We start from the raw sequence: 21,431 nt of genomic DNA, 5'->3' as shown, positions 1-21,431 counted from the left end.
CAATGAATAAAAGAAAAATCAAACTAATGAACTAATAAAGGTTCCATGGTGGAATGATTTATAAAATGTAAAGATTTGTAGTTCAACCACAAAATCATACATCTCCAGAAGGGTGGTCTTGATTGGTAAGAGTCTTCTGCTGTCTTAGCTAGACCTATCTTGGCTTACTATTTTTTCATTCCATGATTATGGCTCATTATTCTGTCCTTCATTCTTCAGCAGAATACTGATCTTATGCAGAATGCTGATCTTACACCTGACAAAGAAGGAAAATAAAATATCTCCCTGACAAAGAAGGAAAATAAGGGACACATCCTGACCAGCTTCATGAACTCAGTCCTATAGATGAATTGCACAGAGAGAAAATGTAATTCATCCTACTTATGCCTCTGGAAAGTGCAGCAGAAGAGACAAGGTGATTTTAGATATTATTTTATGAAGTTGCTATTAGGACAAGATTTAGAAGCAATTTTCTGGAACTTTCATTGAATGCTTTATTTTGTATGTTATATGGTACAGTGTTTTCACTTATTTATATAAGTACACTCATACTATTGTACATATGTTGTGTATGTTGTCTGTATATATAGTGCCACAGTGCTGGCTAATCAAGCACAAAATGATGCTGTGCTCTAAAGTAATACACACAACAACCAGATTTTCTCTAAATTAATTGTGTGAAATGTTTTAAATCATACAAAGCCAATAAGAGGCTTAAAATCTATTAAAATTATAAACTAGGACACAAATTCAGTGACTTAACAGTTTAATGTAAATCCAAGACAAAGTGTGATTACATTTCTACACATATACAATATGCATATGTGAGCATACAAATTCTCATTAATAATTCGATTCACCTTGGAGACCGAAAAAATGATCAAAAGTAACAGTGAATTAAGAAGCTATAACATAGTTCACCACAATGCGAGCCCCTTCTCACCCTACAGTTAGGAAATAGAACAATTAAAAGAACTATATTCTTCTATAACCCAGATGTTTGTTAAAATCTTCCATAAATTTACACTGTTGTCATTAGTTGTTGAAGCCTAATACAAATTCACTCAATTTTTCTACAACGAAAATTAAGAGAAGCACACAACATCTTAATGGTAACACAAGCGCTTAGTAGCAAGTACTCAGCTTTTAGGAGTTAAATCATTCTTATTATTATTATATTCATTTTAACATTCTATAAAGCCAGTAAAATATCCATTCTCATAACATACTTAATAATATTAGTCTAAGGTATAGGGTACACATAGCGCTACGTTAACAGATTGAAATAATGAGACATCACACTTCTTCACATCCCCAATAAAGAAAGCTAAATAAAAAATTACATTAAGAAAGAAGTATACTTGGAAATACTGCAGCAAATACAATAGCTTTGACAACAACTAATGAGATACACCATTGAGAAACCATACAGCAATGGACATAAAATCAGGTTCTGATGTTTTCTTAGGTCTTGAGACATAGAAAAATATTTAGTTTTACATTTTATTGTGAATGTTTTGCTGCTGTGCAAGTAGAAAAAAAAAGTTCATGTCAGGTGGCTGCAAGACTGGCTACAGTGCATCAAAGCTACATAACAGAATAACTTTATAGTGGTGATTTCTGTTTCGTGACAATGTAATTATATCAGGTTGGGCAGAAACATATTTCTATAAGATCAAGTTCATCTACACCAACAGGTTCATAGTGTATTCTGGATAAAAGACTGTAGCCAGTACACTGCAAATCACTGTATAAAGTGAACTTACAAATACCTTTAGGACTGTTGACACAGTCAGGTTGAAATCAATGCATTTACCTGACAGTGATTCTAAACATGATTCGGTTAAATTAAACTTCAACCTCAGACTCATAATTCTACCTTGGGGTTAAATATCAGTGACCTTTTATTACTCTAATGCACTGTATGGAAAATGTCCATGTTCTAATATTTGGCCTCTTTGCACATTTGTGCATTTGGATATCACTGACTATATTAAGCTCATGAGTGCTATGTTATAGTCAATGCCCTGAAGACAAACCAGTTTAAAACACAAATACTTAACTGCAGAGCTTTAAGAGTGTGGAAGTGCTGTTACTGTGTCAAATGAAAGAAACACCTGTGAGCTCCAAGATTGTTTAGTAGTATGTGTTTTATAAAGCATTCTCATACTGATTGGGTTTGTTTAATCTATATCTTGTCTGGTATTAAAAATGATTCAAATAGTTACTCAAGATGCCAACTGGAGTGATGGGAATGTTTTCCAACTGGGGGGTAGGTGTGGGGGATCATTTAATTTTTTATCGAACATGAAACTGGATAAGGTTTGAGTAACCTGAACATAACAAAAGCTCTTCACCAAGCCTCACAAAATAACCAATACAATGTTTCACTTTTGACAATTGCTTAAAGCTTTGAATTAATAATTTGGAAGGCAGTGTTCCTACATGAAAATGAATTGCCAGAAGGGGATTATGTAAATAAAATTATAATTAAAAAGTGTTAAAAACGTTATCATATATAAAAGATGCTTATATAGGCATAGCACATTTTGGTAATTGTATCTACATTTACTGCTTAGATTTCTCAAAAAGACACACATTGCATCAAAGCAGTAAATCATGTATATAATATGGGATTTATGTATATAATAGGGGTTTATGAATATTTTTAAGAAGCTCAAATATGCTAAACCAAGCAGAGGAAAGCACAAAGGAAACAAGAACAGTAATTCTCCTAATCAAATTTAAGGGAATTCAAAACATGATATTGATAAATCAAGTTGTTTTAATGAGACTTATTGCATTCTTCTTGAGAAATTTTTTTTTATATGTAACAGTAAAAAGATGAGACATGTAACATTAAGTAATACCTGTCATGAAATATATCAGATGTTTTAGTCTCACATTGTACATTCATTTTGCACTAGTGACTCTTGTGTTAAAGGTACTACTGGTAGCTCTCCCAACCAAACATTACCATGGAGCACTACCTTATTTTCTTAATTGTTTTAAATATTCACTTCAAAACTTTAATAAAGACAAAGAGCAACTTGCAAAACATGGATGAGGGACCTTACTGTCATGAAGAAATCCACTTTACATCAGATGAAATGTAGGACAAGGATATTTAAACAAACAGCACTGGCTAGCTTTAAAGAAAAGACACAGTTTAGATGCTACAAAGAGCTGATTAATTTAGAATGTGTAAGTTTGCGTCAAAATTTGTGTATAGTATATTTGTTGTGTTCATGTATATTTCTATTGATCTTTTTTACTTCCAGACCTAGATCTGGCCTTTATCTTCTCACTTATGCCAAGGAACAATTTTGGGCATTAACAACATGCTGAATTTCTTTGGTGGGAAAAAATAAACCTCTTAAATAATTGACTATTTCCCATTTGGTCAAGTAAGCCAGTCCTTATGAGCTGAGTCAGGACTGAAGTCTATAGTCAATCAGACAGTGCAGTGAGACAAAATTGATCCTTCTGGAATGGAATGTTCTATATGGTTCTTAGAACAGAGGAGCCTCTCTCTTCCTATGGGCTAGAGTCACTGAGCTTCTGTGGGACTGAAAATAAACCAAATACAACAAGAAAGGCAATATGCATTCTGACTGCCATACAGTCCCACAGCCACAAGTCAAACTGACAAGCTATGAAAGAAGCATATTAATGATGCGTGTTTGGGGAGATGGTAACAAACCTAACATACCGATAAATCGATGGTTTATGCTTGCACAGGTACATGGATTCTTAAGAATACTTAAGATACTTAAGAAGCAATACTATAATTTATCAGCCACCAGATACAAATAAAATGAGCTTAATGAATAATAGAAAACTTGCACTAATAAACATCTATGAAAATTATTGCAGCAGTCTCTAAAGAACACACATCGGTAGCATAGCAAGATTAAAAAAGATCTCAATGTAAAAATAAACCACTTCAATGTGAGCACTATGGCATGAGTACTGGATGCATTTATAAACTCACATGCATGTGCCCTCTGTCTAAAAATAATTTAAAAAAAAGTCAAATCAAAAGTAAATCAAATTATTGGCTGATGTTAACTTAAGCAGCAGGGAAAAAAAAGGCCCACCAATTACTTAAATCACTTAACTCTTTCTTTTCGTTCTGAAGTGATATTTAACATGAGTGTTTCCTTAAGCAGAGCAAAACAACTAAATAGCACAGATTTCGGCACAAGTCACCTAGTGTGTGACCACTGTAGCGGTCAGCTTCAGCTCATGCAGGGCAGCTGTTAGGACCACAGCCTCTAGACACATGAGACTTAAAAAACCCACCACAGATCTTTCCAAGGCTGCTCAACAATCTCTTGGATCCAAGTATGGTGTGCATTCGTGCGAAGCCTCCTCCAGCTTCTATCAACATGCTCAAAGCCAACATGCTATTTTCATTAAGATGTGGAATGTAGACTCTCTCTGTCTCGCCATCCTACAGTTCCCATCTAGATCCATCCAGTGCCATCTTTTAGCACCTTAATCGCTCCTGTCCCTACCTAGACCATGCTCGCGCCCTCCCACATTACTGCTTCTACACCTGTATTTCTGCTCGTCTCTCTAGGGCCAGTCAAGGCCATTCTATCTGCAAACAATCCTACTCATCTAACCTCAAATCAATGCCTGGTATATCTGGACATTATACAAAGTTTTACTCCATTACCAGATAATATTCAAATCTTTGTCCTAAAATTCAGTTGGATGACTACTGATCTGATATGTTGTGTAGCACAGATGTCACATTAATCATGTAGTTCTTCAGTTTTTTGTTTTTTTTTATCAATATACATGTGAATTTCCTTTGCATGACAAAACAAATACAGTCTATAGTCTGTTCCCTTGGATGGGCATCGAGGTTTCTAAGACACACAGCTATGATATACAGTAAACATATTATATATAATATAGTAACAAATGTTACTAATCTTTACTGAATGACAACTTTGGTTCATTACCCCAGGCAAGTTTCTTCATCTAAATGCCAAATAACCTCATGCATGCTAAACAAGAAACACTGTTGAACGAGATGGTTTTGTGTATAATAATATAGCTATAAATAACATTTAGGACTACGCTTACACCTGGAAGATAAAACAAAACACCCCAGACAAAGATGTTCAACCTAGGAGCCAACTCTCAAACTAGTTTCTGTTGGTTCTAGAGGGTCTCCAGCCAAGTAAACTGTCGTAATATCTGTAAGGCACTACGAGGGAACGATGATAAACCTAGCACTATGGAGAACACATTGCACAAAGGTGCAGAGGAAGGTGTACCACACACATGGCTGACGGCAGCTCATACACACACACACACACACACACACACACACACACACACACACACACACACACACACACACACACACACACACACACACACACAGACTATTTTCTACATGCTTATGTTATTACAACCACTTTGTGCAATCACATTTAAAGAGAAGGAAAAAAAATCTATTGGTATCAGAAAGGTTCTTCATAAAATAAATGGGTGCAGCCTGCTACATTCTAAAAAGGGGGCCTAGCTAAATGTCCTACTGTATGACAAAACTTATTTTCTTTTCTAAATGTGAACACAAACAGAGAAAAGTCTATAAATACACTAAAAAGTTTTTTGTCTTTTTGTCATATTTCCAGAAGATTCCTCCAGTTGTTGTTAGGAGAGGACGGGAGAGAATGCACTAACCCCTCACCGTGTGTGATTTGGAAATGTTAAAGACAGTTCAAGGCCATCATTATTTTATTCTTTGTAGAGCAGCAGTTATCCGTATTTCACCTTATCTATAGTTCTCATCCACAATGTGACCTCAGATCAACAGTCTGTGAATGTTTTATCTTTTTTTAAAGAGAGAAAACCAAATGAAACTATGGTTGAAAAAAATTTCTTAGACTCTCCAAAAATGTCAACAGATGTGACCTTGCTGTAAATGAAACTGAGATTGAAAAAAACATCATCAGATTTCCATGTTAAAAGTAATGAAAAATCCAAGCGACAAAAAGAAACAGAACTGGCCCTTTTGAGAGAAAAATAAACTCATATGCAAAGGAAACTAATTTAAAACTCCAACCCTCTGTTCCCTCCCAGGATACTCTTTTTCTCTTCTTCAGCGTCTTCCTCATATTCAAGTTTAGGCATGACAGGGACAGGGGAAACGGTTCAGGGATGGTCAGTTGGAGCACATCTCTCCATCTCTGTCTTTAGTGGGGGAGAGTGGTAAGCAGCGATTGGGTAGACTCCAGTGTTTCGGCTCTAGAGGTAAGGGTACTGGTTCATCTTGGTGGGGCTCAGAGGATATCCAGTGTAGACTGTGGAGGCGGGAGAAGCGCTGATATAAGTTTGGTGGGCAAACTGGGCCTGGTACTGGCTGTGATGCAACGTCGGCGAAGGTAGCACACGGTGACCCATGCTGACGGGCACCTGGTGAACGATGCCAGGCGGATAACTGGCATGCTGGACAGCATGGTGGGTGGAGCCCTGCGACGCCACAAGGTGGGCCACTGTGCCAGTGGAGCCCAGGGCAGCAGGGGCAGTGTAAGTGTAAAGGTGGGGTTGGCCTGACAAGTGTGTGGCAGCCAGGTGAGGGTGAACATTGGTGCTATGAGAGGGGCTGCTGTGGTGGAAGGAGTAGGGAGCCTGGGCAGCCATGGTGGGCGTGATGTAGGCCTGTTGTCGCCGGTGACCTCCGTTCCTCTCTACTGGCATGTGCTGTTGGGCCTGAAACAAAGAGGGCACAAAACACACTGCCACCGTCATATCGTTATAAAGCTAACACATCTCTGTAATCACACACCAAAATCATTCTCACTAACACATCACTATAGTCATACACCAGACACACTCAGGCCAACATATCAGTATATTTACACAACAAACCCACTGTCACCAACACATTGTTATAATGACTAACTAAACTCACTCTTGCTAACACATCATTATCATCACATCACATTGCCATTAACACATTGTTATAATCACACACCAAACACACTCTCAATAACCCACTGCTGTACATACCAAACACAGTCCCACTAATGTCACTGTAATCATATTGTACATCAAACAGTCCCATTAACTCAATGCTAAAAGCATACACATTGCTACACACTAACACATTAGCAAGGTTTTGTTTCACACCTGGCTGAGATTGAGAGGCTGCTGCTGGAAGGGGTGTGGCCCAGCACGCTGCTGCCGATATGCCCCACCCACAGGAATACCTCCTGAAGAATGATTGTTGCCAGATAGCCCTCCATTGGAGGATTTAAACTTGTAAGCAGAATTCTGGTGATTTATGGTGTCTGTAATAATTAAAGAGATGTTAGATCATGTCAGAGGTTATATTATATAAATACAGAGAATCGGAAGATGTTTATGTTAGTGTATATAAGTATAATAATGCTATAGATGTAACAGACTTAATTGATTTGCATTTATCTATCTTAAATGTGTAGTCAATGCATTGCTTAAACTTTTGTTATAAATGTCTGCTGTCCTCTGTTTTGGCTTTAACCACAGTTTTTGCTCACCAGGCATGAGGCGGTCACACTCATTCAGGCTCTCGGCTGTCTGGCTTTTCAGAGGAGGGATAATTATGGTGCGGGGGTTTCCGTTGCTGTAGTCGTCCAGCATGGTGCCCTTTGAGTCATAGCTGTTGGCATTGGGGCCAGTGGGTCGAGATGCCACAGCGTAGGGGCTGTTATTGCTGGAGTTGGAGTCGGGGGAGTCGTGGACCGTCACACAGCTGATGACATTCTTCCTCTGCTTGGATGATGTGCTGTGGGAAGGGGTATGCACTGCAGTTAGTAAAAAATATTTCACTTCCAATTTAGTGTTAAGTTCTTACTTCAAAGTTGTATGTAAAAGTTTTCAAGACAATGGTGCATTTTCCCAGGTGAAGATAAAGCCTGGTTCTGTGTCAATGTGAATAGTGAATATTTCTGAGAGGTCCATCAGAGGTTTGGCTCTGCACTACAAGCTGGTTTGGTCTGGCCTGCTAGCCCCCCTAAAGCTAGCCCCCACCACGCCTCCCACCATCCTTCTGACCTGGTGCTGCTCGCCTGCTTGTGCTCATCCTCCTCATCTGTGTCACTGCTGATGGTGATGATGCTGACTGCTGGGCTGGGGGTGTCGGCGATGACAATGGTCTGTCGAGGTGGGTTATGTTGGGTGTGCACCCCCTGGTGGTCACGTGTGGTGCTGGAGGCCTGGTCCTCCGTCCACCCTCCTGCCCCTCCAGCACAGGGCTGGGGGGGACCACAGGGCACACAGGGGCCATTCTGTAATGGGGCACCGCGAGGTGGGGTGTTCTCCTTCACACGCTTGGATCGCTGAGGGGACAGTACGGCCTGGCATGAGGACACCTCACACACCGACATGTTCCTACAACAGGAATACACACAACGGATACAATCAGTTATATACTACCCAATGTGTTTACAAGATACATCAGTGTATGAATGGCATGTTGTAAAACAATAAATAAACAATAAAATAAATAAAATAAATATTGGCCTCACACTAACCTGTTGTTCATCAGGTGCTGCTTACTCTTTTTGGTGGAGGAGGTATTGTTTGATGGCTGCCTCATCACATGAGCCACACCCACATTTAGAGGCTGTTGGGAGGGCAGGGTCACATGGCCAGCAAGCAAGGCTGGCTGCTGCATGATGGGATTATAATGGCTGCCATGGGGATGGGAATTCCTGAAAAGCAACATTCACATGTTCATGGCATATAAGCAGGTGCATCAGCTTCTCTGTTGTCCTCAATTTCTAATTTAAACTTCAAATCAATCAAATCACAACAATGATTGGTTTGATATTTAAGTCCTTTCCAGTCCTATCAAGGTTTCTACACCCAAAGCTGATGTCCAAGACAAAATGCTATATCATATTTGGCCAGCAGGAGACAGCGGTGTCTGCAGCCGACAGTGTGCAGCAGTGTGGCAGAGAGAAATGGCTCTCAGTAGAGACATCTCCACTCTGTAGTGCAAGTGTGCCACTCCTGGAGCTCGGCTGACTGAGCACAACAAAGCCCCCAGGCCTCAGCTGCAGGCTCCCATCTCTAGTTCTCCAGACATCAGCAAAACCACATTAGCCCAGGCATGGGCAAGTAATACCGCACTCCTACACTTCACTTAGTGACCTGCCCTGTGTTGGGTGTCACTCAGAACCTCTAGCAAATCTTAATATAAAAATCTACATTAATTATCTACTGTACTGAATGCAATATGCAGTGCTTAAGACTACAGGATTTAAAATAATGCTACATCTTTTTAGTTCCATAATTCATGAACAAACACAGCTTGTAGATTTGTAGGTTTTGATACATAGCTTTCCAGCTAATTTAATCTGCACATTCATCAAACTAAAATGGCCATGTAATGGTACATTTTTCCCAGTGTTTTAAAAGCCAATGTTTACAAGTGCAGATAAATATCCACATGTTCTCTAACAGGATTACAAATATGTGTTCACTAATGGCCTGCAGTGGTGTGTGTATACTGTTTGATGTGTACATGCTATTTGATGTGTGCAAAGTTTAAATAAGTGCAGCTCCCTCCAAACATTCTCCAGTTGTGGGGTGGTACCTCCAGTTGGCCAGAGGCTGAGAGCTGTTCATGGGCTCAGGAATGACGGTTGCGTGCTGCACAGAGGTGTGGGTGAGCTGCTGCCATGCTGGGGGCAGCAGGATCTGTTGTGTACCAGAAGGCCATGCCTGCTGCAGGTGAGAGAGAGGGGTGGAGGGAAGGCAAGGGTCAGAAGGGGGGAGAGAGAGAGAGAGAGAGAGAGAGAGAGAGAGAGAGAGAGAGAGAGAGAGAGAGAGAGAGAGAGAGAGAGAGAGAGAGAGGGCAGGGTGGGAGAAAGAGAGGGAGAGAGGGAGAGAAGAGAGGACGGGAGGCATTAGAGCTCCACCTCGACAGGCATCATTCACACTGCAGATTGTATGAGATTGTGAGAAATGAAAAATAAAATCTCCCCCTAAAATATGGCAAGGACCCAGTTGTGTACAGGGCTATATTTCAGCTAAACGGGCCAGTTAGTACACACATATTTAGAACGAGGAGCAAAGGATAAAGCTATTTGCAGCTGTGACCGCTAGTAAGTGTGCCAAACTGCACCAATGATCTATCAAACGGGTCAAGCAGCCCCTTTGGACGCGGTGAATATGTAGTGGTTCAGAGAGTAGCACCCAAAATACGGTGTGTTGGAGTATGAACAACATGTTTATATCAAGGTAAATAATGTTCATATTAAAGCAAACAAGCTGTGTATCATTTATTTGATGCCGCTGTCATCAAAAGTGATTTTGTGTTACTCAAAAAGATTATACATACAAAAATGGAACAACTTGTATAGGCAAAGAAAAGCATTTCAAAGGACAAAAAGCCACTGTGGGATACAATAAGCTTTTGTCATATTCATTTTAACGTCAGTCTTGTCTTGGCACTGATATCTTAGAGATTTAGAATAAACCTCGAAAAACCAACCAGGGTCTTGATTCATGTCTCTAAAAAAGAGAAAAAAGATAAGACCCTGCTTTAATAAAGACACGCTGCCTCTGCTAGGCAGGGCGCTGATGTGTTAGACAGTTTCCAAATCAGCTCAGGATTTAATTAAATTCAGGGGCCCCATTCAGTGGCTTTGTAAGGAGCTGCTTTGTATGGCTGGCATGGCATGCAGCGAGAGCCGGGCGTCACTGGCCCAGAGATGTGGCTAGCAGGAGTGTCTGCAGCTCTAATGGTTTAATGCAGCTCCACTGATTAGCAGTTTAACGTACAACTAATGAATTGTTCCTTTAATACCATTTGCACATCTCTTTTTCGGTGCCATCAGTACGGGCTCCTGTCCTGGGCTCTGACAAAGGGCCCTCACTGCAATCACCAGGGGGTTATTATGTTCACACTTGGAGACAGACCCAACAAAGGCCTTAGGAAAGACAAAAACGTTCAGCTGTTTTGGCATGAGTGCAAAATGCAAGTATGTCTTCTGTGGTGTAAGACTTCTGTTCTGCTAAGGTCTTAGTGGAATATTCTTAAGGCGTTTGCTCCAAGGCCTGATTGCCTGCCTATCTACAGTCACCTTTGTCTTTGTTCTTGGGAGCTGGAACTGTTTTGTCTAAAGCAAATGTAGTGAATAGAGGAGAGCGGGTCAGGAGATAGTCATTAGTAGAGGTGTATTCCACGGTGCAGTTTATCTCTAAACAGTGCTAAGACAGTTAAAGGTAATCATCGTGAACAAATCAAAAACTATATTAAAAGTGAAACAGGTCTTTTTGCTGTTAGCCTGGTGCCATTTTCCCAGAACACTGGACGTCAGCACTTCACATTGTTTGGCTGATATGAAATGCTGGAAGCTCTATTGACCTATATGCAGTACATACTCGACTTCCTGTAATGTAACAGCTTTACACATTTGACAGTGCTATTTCCTTTTCTTTATGACCACACTGACACAAATATTTACATCCATACTACAGCATCTCCATACTGTACTGCATATTTGTACTATACAGCACACCTGTACTATACAGCACACCTGTACTATACAGCACATCTGTACTATACAGCACATCTGTACTATACAGCACACCTGTACTATACAGCACATCTGTACTATACAGCACATCCCTGCAGTCATTCCTGCCACTTTCAGTTCCCCCCTTCTCCCCCTCAGGCCTGGGTTGTGTAATCGTCCTGTCTGCCTTGGAACAGTAACCCAGATAAGGGCTCTTTTCCGTGCAGAGCCATCTACTTGCCCCTCTCCCCCTGGCTGTGAAAGCCCTTTGTCACCCCAGAGGCTCTGAATGCGTTAGCTCTCCCTCCCCAATTGTTCCGGCATTTTCTGCATTCCTGTTCCAGATAAAGGCCCAGGCAGACCGGGCCCTTGTGGAGCTAGCCCTCACCCTCTTCACTCACGACTCTGAGAGATGAGGGCACCAGCACTTCTCAGGCAGGCACACAGACGAGGAGAGCGAGGGAGAGACAATCTCTTCTTTTCTATACTACTGCACATGTCATGGATGTCACCACTTTACCTTAAAGTGGGTAATGAAAAAGACTTAAAACTTGTGCCTGACATATCAATCTAAATAAAAGGCCAGTCCAGCTACTTAGCAAGACAAGCACTCCATTCCATAAAGAAAATAATTTGGAATTAATATTTAAAAACTATTTTGCCTGGAAAGTCTCCGTGTTTGCCACCCAGTCCAGAACTCCAAAACCAAACATCATCATTCCAGCGCTCGTGGGCCTTAGAGCCCCAAGAGTCTAAAAACCCCTCAGTGTCCATAGATCATCCTCACCAGACCGTGACCGGCTCCCCGGTCATGTGCTAAGTGCTAAGACTCAGAGGAGGAAGTGAAGCCAGGCAGCAGAGAGAGCATAACCCCCTGGACCCCCAACCAGAATTCTCAGAGCCCCGTGAAACTTCAGAACTTCCAGAACCCCACCTAGGAATCTCAGAACTTCCCTGAAACTTCAGAACCTCCAGAATTGACAGCCCAGTAAAGGGAAATGTGACTGGCTCCCGTAACATACACAGAAGACACATCTTCTGCAATGATGACATAGGATCAAAATGAGTGGAGGGTGATACACTTGTATCATTAAAAACAAAGTAGGTCATGCTAATTGCTGTTCGCCTGAGCCAATTTAGTCTGTAACAGTGATTTGGGGGAGTCTGAAGGGTATAATTAGTTTAGGAAATGTGGTTATTTATTGCCATGACGATGTATATGGTACCTGTGTGAGAAGGCCAGGCTGGATTTGCAGGGGTTGTGCACCAGGTGCCTGCGTCACTATGGGAACAGCATTCTCCATGCGCACAGAGTAGCCACTGTGTTTGGAAGGAGATGCCTGCAGCCCTGGGGAAACATACAGCTTTCAGCCGAATATCAAAACCATCCCTCCCACTAAACACCACACCACTGCCGTTTTAAAGTAGGCACATCGAGTTTACACAGAAAATACGGATAACCATTCAGTTACAGAGACTTAGTGCCCTCAGATCTAGAACAATTGTATAACAATGTAGTGGGCTGGCGCTCTCACCTTGGAAAGCAGGTGGGCAGACAATGAGAGCCTGCTGGAAGGGGTCTGGACGGGTGGCGCAGAGCTGTGCGGCCCCTGGCTGAAGGGGCATGGTCCTAGGTGCCACAGCTGCCATGGGTGCTGCAGAGGGCTGGTAGAGTGCAGATTGGTAGTTTAGTATGGAGACATCAGGGTTGGCAAGGGAAAGGGTGGCACTGGTTGAGGGGGGAGCCAAGTTGGTGGCCTAAAGGAATCGATGGAATCAACATACAAACAAACAAAGACAAACAAAAGCATGAGGTGTGGGTTTGGGAGGGGTAAGAGAAGGCCTAGGAGGGGTGTGGGTGGGGCCTAGGAGGGGTGTGGGTGGAGCCTAGGAGGGGTGTGGGTGGAGCCTAGGAGGGGTGTGGGTGGAGCCTAGGAGGGGTGTGGGTGGGGCCTAGGATGGGGGTGTGGGTGGAGCCTAGGAGGGGTGTGGGTGGGGCCTAGGAGGGGTGAGGCCAGGCAGGGTGCAGCAACAAAGAAGGAAGGGCAAAACTTTAAACTCATAAATGATAACACTACTATAGCTGAGGGTCAGCATCAACTGAGCAGATAACAATATGAATTTAAAAAATAGGATGAAGGAAACTATAACAATCTTAGGCAGAAGATGACAAGAACATATCATTTATATCATATAATATCATATCATTCAAATAGACTGCCATGTAACAAGAATACTGATAATATATATTTTTAAAATAATAATAATAATAATATTATTATTATTATTATTATTATTATTAATAAAGAGCCACATTCTATCACAAAAAAAAACCCTAACTGGGGACTTTAATTAGCTGTTGCACAGGTATAGGAACATATGTGCATGTTCTATAAAACACCTTATTGACTGCTTGTAGACAGCAGGAGGGAGACGGACAGCAAATGCGTCAATCAGTTCTCTCGCCTTACAGTTTATTTCAGAGACACGCTACTCCAGCTCATTGAATTCACTCAGTCTCATTAGCAGCAGATAATTTCTCTCTGCATTGCACTGTGATTAAATATACCCCCACATGTCTGAGTGGGGAGAGAGGACCAGTGAGCTCTTCAAAAGCCACTGCCTGCTCTTTGCCTCCCTTCACAGTGCTTTATCCCACCTGACTGCTATGCGATTACAGAGCCATTCACCTATTGTTCTATTCTTCCCACCATTTAGGCAGTTATAGTGAGTGTGTTTCACAGTGGCTAGAGTTCAGAGAAATTCATTCGCTCATTTTAAGTCTCAAAAAGGAGAGTCACAGAGTCCTAATGTATGTGCAGCCACCTCACCTAAACGAAGGGAGAGTTGGAACAGAGGTTTACTTCTTGAAGTAAGAAACGCTTTCTCTGGGTGTACTGTCATAAAGAATAATATGCAAGCATTTGGGAAGAGTATTTTGCAGAGAGTATTTTGAGGAGAGTGTTTTGGGAACAGTATTAGATAGAGAGAATTTACTTGTAGCATCTCTACCCATTCACTTGTTGATTCAGATGTTGTGCTTATGATCCTCAATGACAGAAAGCAGAGGGACATCTAAATGTCCTTGATCAACATTTCTTTCTCCAAACCTGCTTTTTTTAAAATAGAGGACAGCCTTATTTACTTTCATCTGCTGCTGAGGCGATACCGTTTCATTTCACGCCACTGCTAGTAATTACAGGCTTTTCATTAGAGCCTGCACGGGGAAAAATTCTAAGCGGCACGTTTCATTTTTCATTTTCTCTGTTTAGCGTAGTGGACGAGCACCAGGGGAGAGAGTTAATCAATACAGCACTGTGGCATTCATCAAACAAAATAAACACTTCAAACTGCAGCCCACTAACACAGCACAAAGCTGAGCTGTGGCCACTCTCTCACTCTCACTAATACTCTCACTAACACACAGCACAAAGCTGAGCTGTGGCCACTCTCTCACTCTCACTCTCACTCTCACTAACACACAGCACAAAGTTGAGCTGTGGCCACACTAACACTCTCACTAACACTCTCACTAACACACAGCACAAAGCTGAGCTGTGGCCACTCTCTCACTCTCACTAACACTCTCACTAACACACAGCACAAAGCTGAGCTGTGGCCACACTAACACTCTCACTAACACTCTCACTAACACACAGCACAAAGCTGAGCTGTGGCCACTCTCTCACTCTCACTAACACTCTCACTAACACACAGCACAAAGCTGAGCTGTGGCCACTCTCTCACTCTCACTAACACTCTCACTAACACACAGCACAAAGTTGAGCTGTGGCCACTCTCTCACTCTCACTAACACTCTCACTAACACACAGCACAAAGCTGAGCTGTGGCCACTCTCTCACTCTCACTCTCACTCTCACTAACACACAGCACAAAGTTGAGCTGTGGCCACACTAACACTCTCACTAACACTCTCACTAACACACAGCACAAAGTTGAGCTGTGGCCACGCTCTCACTCTCACTAACACTCTCACTAACACACAGCACAAAGCTGAGCTGTGGCCACTCTCTCACTCTCACTAACACTCTCACTAACACACAGCACAAAGCTGAGCTGTGGCCACTCTCTCACTCTCACTAACACTCTCACTAACACACAGCACAAAGCTGAGCTGTGGCCACTCTCTCACTCTCACTAACACTCTCACTAACACACAGCACAAAGTTGAGCTGTGGCCACTCTCTCACTCTCACTAACACTCTCACTAACACACAGCACAAAGTTGAGCTGTGGCCACACTAACACTCTCACTAACACTCTCACTAACACACAGCACAAAGTTGAGCCGTGGCCACTCTCTCACTCTCACTCTCACTAACACACAGCACAAAGCTGAGCTGTGGCCACTCTCTCACTCTCACTCTCACTAACACACAGCACAAAGCTGAGCTGTGGCCACACTAACACTCTCACTAACACACAGCTCACCAACCCCTCCCCCAGCAATACCCAGCTCAGCACAACTCCCAACACATGCACATAGTCGATGGGGTATAAAACACACAGGTTATGTTTCCAACAGAAACTGAGCATAATAGCAGTACTGATTACAATAATAATGGTGCTATTTGCATAAATAGATATCTGAATCTAATGTAGCTAAGAACTTTATGTGACATTATGTGATTCTAACTTGGCCTTAAGTCAGCAATTTAGATGAGCCCACCCTAGTGATGAAGACCAGTGCAAAGGAAGCATGGAGCAGGAGCAAAACTGACCGCTGAGTCAGAAAACGCAAACCAAGCAGGAAGTGTAAGCTGTCATGTGTTTAATCAGCACTTCATGACCAGGGGCCACAGAACTAGACTCAAAGACAAATACACAAACACACAAATAACCACACATGCACTCAGACTCACACACAATCACCCACCATCTAACACACACACACACACACACACACACACACACACACACACACACACACACACACACACACACACACACACACACACACACACACACACACACACACACACACACACACACACACACACACACAGCCTTGAATAAGAAAGTGGATTTTAAATAGTGCCTGATGCTGGAATCATGTACTAGTCTGCTTTGCAATACTTGTGATTCAATCTGCACTTTAAAGGGAAAATAGAAAAGGATATAAATGTATGAGTATTTGTGTGCTATGTGCTCTGTGTGAGTGTGTGTGTGTGAGACACTGACCTGGTTGTGCACAGTGTTGAGCTGGTTATTGAATGTCATGGTGAGGTTAGTTGAAGTGCTAGGGGCAACATGGCTAATGAAAGGAGTCTTGCTCTGGTTGACTGTATCATACATGTTCACCCGACGTTTACAGATCTCCATGTTCTGGAAGCAGGATTTGACGCTGCAAATGAGGGGAAGGGGAATTAGTATTCCCGTAAACCTACACTTCTACCATACATACCATGGAGGAGTGTAGCGTGAGTGTAGACTCACTGCGTGCTGTGAGGGAAATCCAGTAGATGAGCCATAGTAACAAAAGGGTGGTTGAGCGTTTCAATAGGCGTGGTCCTCTTATCCGCGTCGATGGTCAGCATCTTAGTCAGCAGGTCGATAAATTCTCTCCGGTCGGCCTTCTCCGCCAGCATGTCACTTCCCTCCAGCTCTGTGGTCACGTTCACCTACACATGAGAGACATCACAAGGCTTACCAGCTGGAGCAGGTCTTCACACCTGAGCATGAGCCCACACCCCTGACTCACAGGCAGATTGTCAAGATAATCCATGCCACACATGTTCACAGGTATTGCAGAAGAAAAGAAAATGTATATTTGGAAAGAGATTAATGTTTTTGTATATAACAATGTTTTAAACAGCTAAGGAGTTACATGAAAGCATTTATTAAGCACTCAGTCACTTACATTCTGTAAAGAGATTTGACCCGTGGGAGTAATGCAGAGAGATCTTAGAAGCGTTTAACACTGACAGCCTGCTTAAAGCGTCATCAGAACATCATTGTGCTAAAACTAGTGCTAACGTAAACCTCTCTGACCATCCCAGACTCACCTCTCTTTCTGAATTCAGAATCCTCTTGCTCACTAAATCTAGAGTCACCTCTCTTTCTGCTTTACACACACTATTTTATTCTGGGCCCCACCCCCCCCCCCCCCATCACCTTCTGCATTATAAATGAATAATCTTCAACACACTGCAAAAAATAATCAAACTGTGCTCTGCAGGAGAATGTGATGACTTTAGGGAAACACACACGCACACGGGGGAATGAAAATATGCCAGCGCAATACAAACATTTCACACAACAGAAATACAGTATAATGAACAGCAAACCCTATGAGTAAATTTACAACTGTCACAGTCAATCATGCCCATAAGTTAAGACTGGACCAACACCATTTGCATCCTTCATCCCCCAGAGATATCCTGAGAGGGCTAATGCAGAACCAGCTCTTGAGCACAGAAACAGCCCTGAACACAGTAAAAATATTAAGCCAGTTTAGCAATGTGGACAGGAGGTGCTAGCCAAGAATGACACCTGCTCGCTCAGATATCTCCATCCATCTGAACTTTCATAAACAGATAGGACAAGCCAGGCATTGATTGTTCATAAAAGGCACACCACCATCAGAAATCATTAAAGGTCACAAGTGTTCGAATATATACTATACATCCCTTGTGAGAAGCATCTCACTATTTGCTGTTATTTTTCGGACACAGAGCAGACAGATTTCCTTTCCTGGGCATCGTCCCAGCATTCAGGCTTTTAGTAATCATCAGTAAAACAAAATAAGCACACGTCCAACATTACTCATTTATTCAGACCGGGGCCTAGGTCACTCAGAATATCAACATTCCAGATTTTAATGGAAGCGTGGGGTTTGACTCCATCTGTCTGTCTGTCTCTTTAGGGACACTGAAACAGGGAGCTCTCATACACTGCACAGGGCTGAAAGCTCCTGTTTACATCTAGTTGTTTTATGAGACTAGTATGTGGACTGCATCCTGATAAGATTTTAACCACATGCATTTACACTTGGTAGTCAAAAGTGTCTCTGGTTAGCCACTTTGAAATCTGATTGCTATGTGGCACGTGATATGCAAATCTGATCATATACAAAAAAAACAACAGCCTGTGTTTTTCCTGCCTTCCGCATTTCCCTGCTGTGCAAAAGATGGTTGCTGCCTCAAAAATCGAAACTTAGCATGGTGTCATGCATTTCTTTATATTTAGAGGTAGGCATCAGCCCCAGCAGTCAAAGGACAAAATGACTAGTTAGGCTAATTAATTAGCAAATGCCTATATGGTCCAAAGATCAATTTGGCATGGAGTGAGGACTGGTGGGAGTGTACCATGCGGGGGACCTCCTCACGGTCACGGACCGCATGCATTGTGACACATTGGATGGGGTGTGGTTTTAGTTATTGAATGTAGCTTGGAGAGACGGATGCATTTACACTACCATAACATCTGGTTGTTTGAGCTGTTTTAAGTGTGTTGTTGGGTACGTTTACCCCTCTTATTTTATGCGGATAATCTCTATTTGTATATAATGCTGATACTTGCAGTACATGAAACAACCAGGTGTAAATGGGATCTGAATCTCCAGACTGAAAGGAGAAATGTGACCTAATTCTCAAGCCGTAAGAACCTGTGAGCTCACATGTAGACGAACCATGCTGACGTCAACACGTTTCCATTAATTCAACTCAGTTATAGTAAATTAGATTGGGCTGAATTTTTATCAGATGAAGCTGGGAGCGAAGCTTATGGGGCAAAGCCCTAAACAGAGGGCTTGTCTTGGAGAAGGGGTCCTGCAGGTTCAGGCTGGGGGAGGTTTGACAGACAACGGGGTGCAATGATTTCTTCCAATAACGTCTGATATCTGCAGGAAAAAATATTATTTGAAATTTATTCCATTTGACCCATCAGACCAAATTTGGCAAGAGGCTTCTAGGTCACATGCTAGTGTTCCATAGTGCAAATGCTGAAAAGTTAAGGTTCATCACCAAGAGAAGGACCCAGACTCACATGCTCAAACACAAAGCACCTTCAGAGGTGTGTGGAATTAGACCCAAGGGAAAAGATGACAATTAAAAGAGGTCTGACTATTTAGATCATTTATATTAGCGACAACAACATGCATGGCTGTCATTTCATAGAGACATCAGCATTGAGGCCTCACTCATTTATTGCTGGTGGTAAAATATGCTTTGATATTGTGATTGTGTGCTATGTGTGGATGTTCTTGTGCATGGTATGGGTCTCACCTGTGCCATGTCATCCAGGCAGTTGAAGATATACTTGCGTGCCTCTTTAGACTTGATTCCCGTCTCCCCCTCATGGTCTTCTGGTGTCTGGGGGTTAAAATTCGGTTGCTCTTCTAATATCTGAATATTCTAAAATATTCTTTCTTAATGTCTGAGGACCAACTTAGGTATCAAAAGAAACATCAACAGTCAATCATTATTAATCCTTTCTTTTGACAATTTTTATTTACATATAATAAATGAATGTGAATACATTTTCACAGATAAACTAATCAATACATTTGATAAACGTGACATTTGCCATGCCTGTCCTGTGTTAGTAGAGTGCAACGTACACTGGGCAGCGGGCATCAATGCCCTATGTTCTATACACAGTGCATTCGGAACCAGAGCAGTCGCTGCATGCAGTAGTGTCACTTTGCACTGAGAAGTGGGAGCGAACAAAAGCTCCAAGGGGTTTTGGTTTAGTGGACTGTGGCCATGTGCTACTGCAGACTCAGAATGTTATGCATCCAGGGCTTAGGGTGTGAGGCTTCGCAAAGTGCAAGATTAATCCGAAAACCAAACTCCCTGGTGAATAGCAGTGAGTGACACAGGCGCGGGGAGTGGGGGGTTGAGGGAGGATGCTGAAAATCAGGCCTGTGAGTTGGAGGGACTGCTCTGCTCAGGATGATAAAACACCCAACAGTCTGCTCTTCTTTGGGCTGTAATACACGCAGCCATGAGAGCGCCAGTGCTTCAGTCCAAGGTTTAGTGAGGGGACACAGAACAGGGCCTTTTTTAGCGGACCAGCTGTGAGCCAGAACAGGAAACTATAGGAGCAGAATGTCTGAACAGTCAGGTTCCGCAGTGATGGCAAAGATGGGAATGCAGATGTCTTTGCATTTTAGTATATATGTGTGTGTGTGTGTGTGTGTGTGTGTGTGTGTGTGTTTGTGAGAGCATGTGTTCTTCAGTACCTTCAGTCTCCATAGTGGATAGGTGGAGTCTGGATCTCTGTTGAAGAACCTGGTAGTTTTCGTGCCTGCACTGAGCAGATACTCTGCTGGCAGCCCCTGTGTTTGAGAAATGTACCGAATCTGGGGAACAGACACCAAAACGAGTGATTTAGTAGCTTAACGAATGAAGAAAGCAAGAGGCTTCATTTCATGTAAAGAGAATCCTTCTCCACATCCTAAAGAGAGTCACACTAAAGCTTTACCTCGACATCTCGCTCTTTCAGCTTCTCAGCATCTGTTCAACAGCCTTAGCAAAACAGTTTAAGAACTTGAGTAACCAGCATCTGAAGAGAATGCTGTCACTGTCAAGTTAATATTCCTTCCTCAGAAAATCTTTTTATAGGTTTGCCCCAGAGGTGCAATTACCCAGAATGCCATTCAGACACCTGAAAGGCATCTAAACGCAAAAGCCCGCCAGGCAGCAGCATAATTACCTCCCCTGGTCTGCCTCCACACCAATCAGAGCTTCTCTTATCCCTCCCCTGGTCTACCTCCACACCAATCAGAGCTTCTCTTATCCCTCCCCTGGTCTGCCTCCACACCAATCAGAGCTTCTCTTATCCATCCCCTGGTCTGCCTCCACACCAATCAGAGCTTCTCTTATCCCTCCCCTGGTCTACCTCCACACCAATCAGAGCTTCTCTTATCCCTCC

At 42.4% G+C, this 21,431-nt stretch overlaps 1 protein-coding gene across 5 annotated transcripts in view; it reads right to left on the bottom strand.

The window, feature by feature from the left end:
- Nucleotides 1-749: 749 nt before the first annotated feature.
- hipk2 (homeodomain interacting protein kinase 2) overlaps nt 750-21,431 on the bottom strand; it is a 74,002-nt gene continuing 53,320 nt past the window's right edge. For 2 of the 5 annotated variants that reach the window (XM_026999507.3, XM_081715446.1), the window contains 12 exons: nt 20,740-20,859; nt 19,781-19,867; nt 16,992-17,176; nt 16,737-16,899; nt 13,070-13,292; nt 12,761-12,882; nt 9,608-9,738; nt 8,541-8,720; nt 8,062-8,397; nt 7,545-7,792; nt 7,156-7,316; nt 750-6,735 (listed from right to left, as the gene is read on the bottom strand). In XM_026999507.3, the coding sequence (XP_026855308.2) occupies nt 6,271-6,735; nt 7,156-7,316; nt 7,545-7,792; nt 8,062-8,397; nt 8,541-8,720; nt 9,608-9,738; nt 12,761-12,882; nt 13,070-13,292; nt 16,737-16,899; nt 16,992-17,176; nt 19,781-19,867; nt 20,740-20,859 (2,421 nt within the window). In that variant the 3' untranslated portion in view covers nt 750-6,270. The remainder of the gene's footprint in view (nt 6,736-7,155; nt 7,317-7,544; nt 7,793-8,061; nt 8,398-8,540; nt 8,721-9,607; nt 9,739-12,760; nt 12,883-13,069; nt 13,293-16,736; nt 16,900-16,991; nt 17,177-19,780; nt 19,868-20,739; nt 20,860-21,431) is intronic. The other 3 variants (XM_081715444.1, XM_035525228.2, XM_081715445.1) reach the window with 3 other exon arrangements.

Source organism: Electrophorus electricus, chromosome 6, assembly GCF_041902795.1.
Source record: "Electrophorus electricus isolate QZ-2024a chromosome 6, ASM4190279v1, whole genome shotgun sequence".
Classification (NCBI taxonomy): domain Eukaryota; kingdom Metazoa; phylum Chordata; class Actinopteri; order Gymnotiformes; family Gymnotidae; genus Electrophorus; species Electrophorus electricus.
The sequence above is the reverse complement of the archived record's forward strand: the minus strand, read 5'-3'. Positions and strand labels throughout refer to the sequence as shown.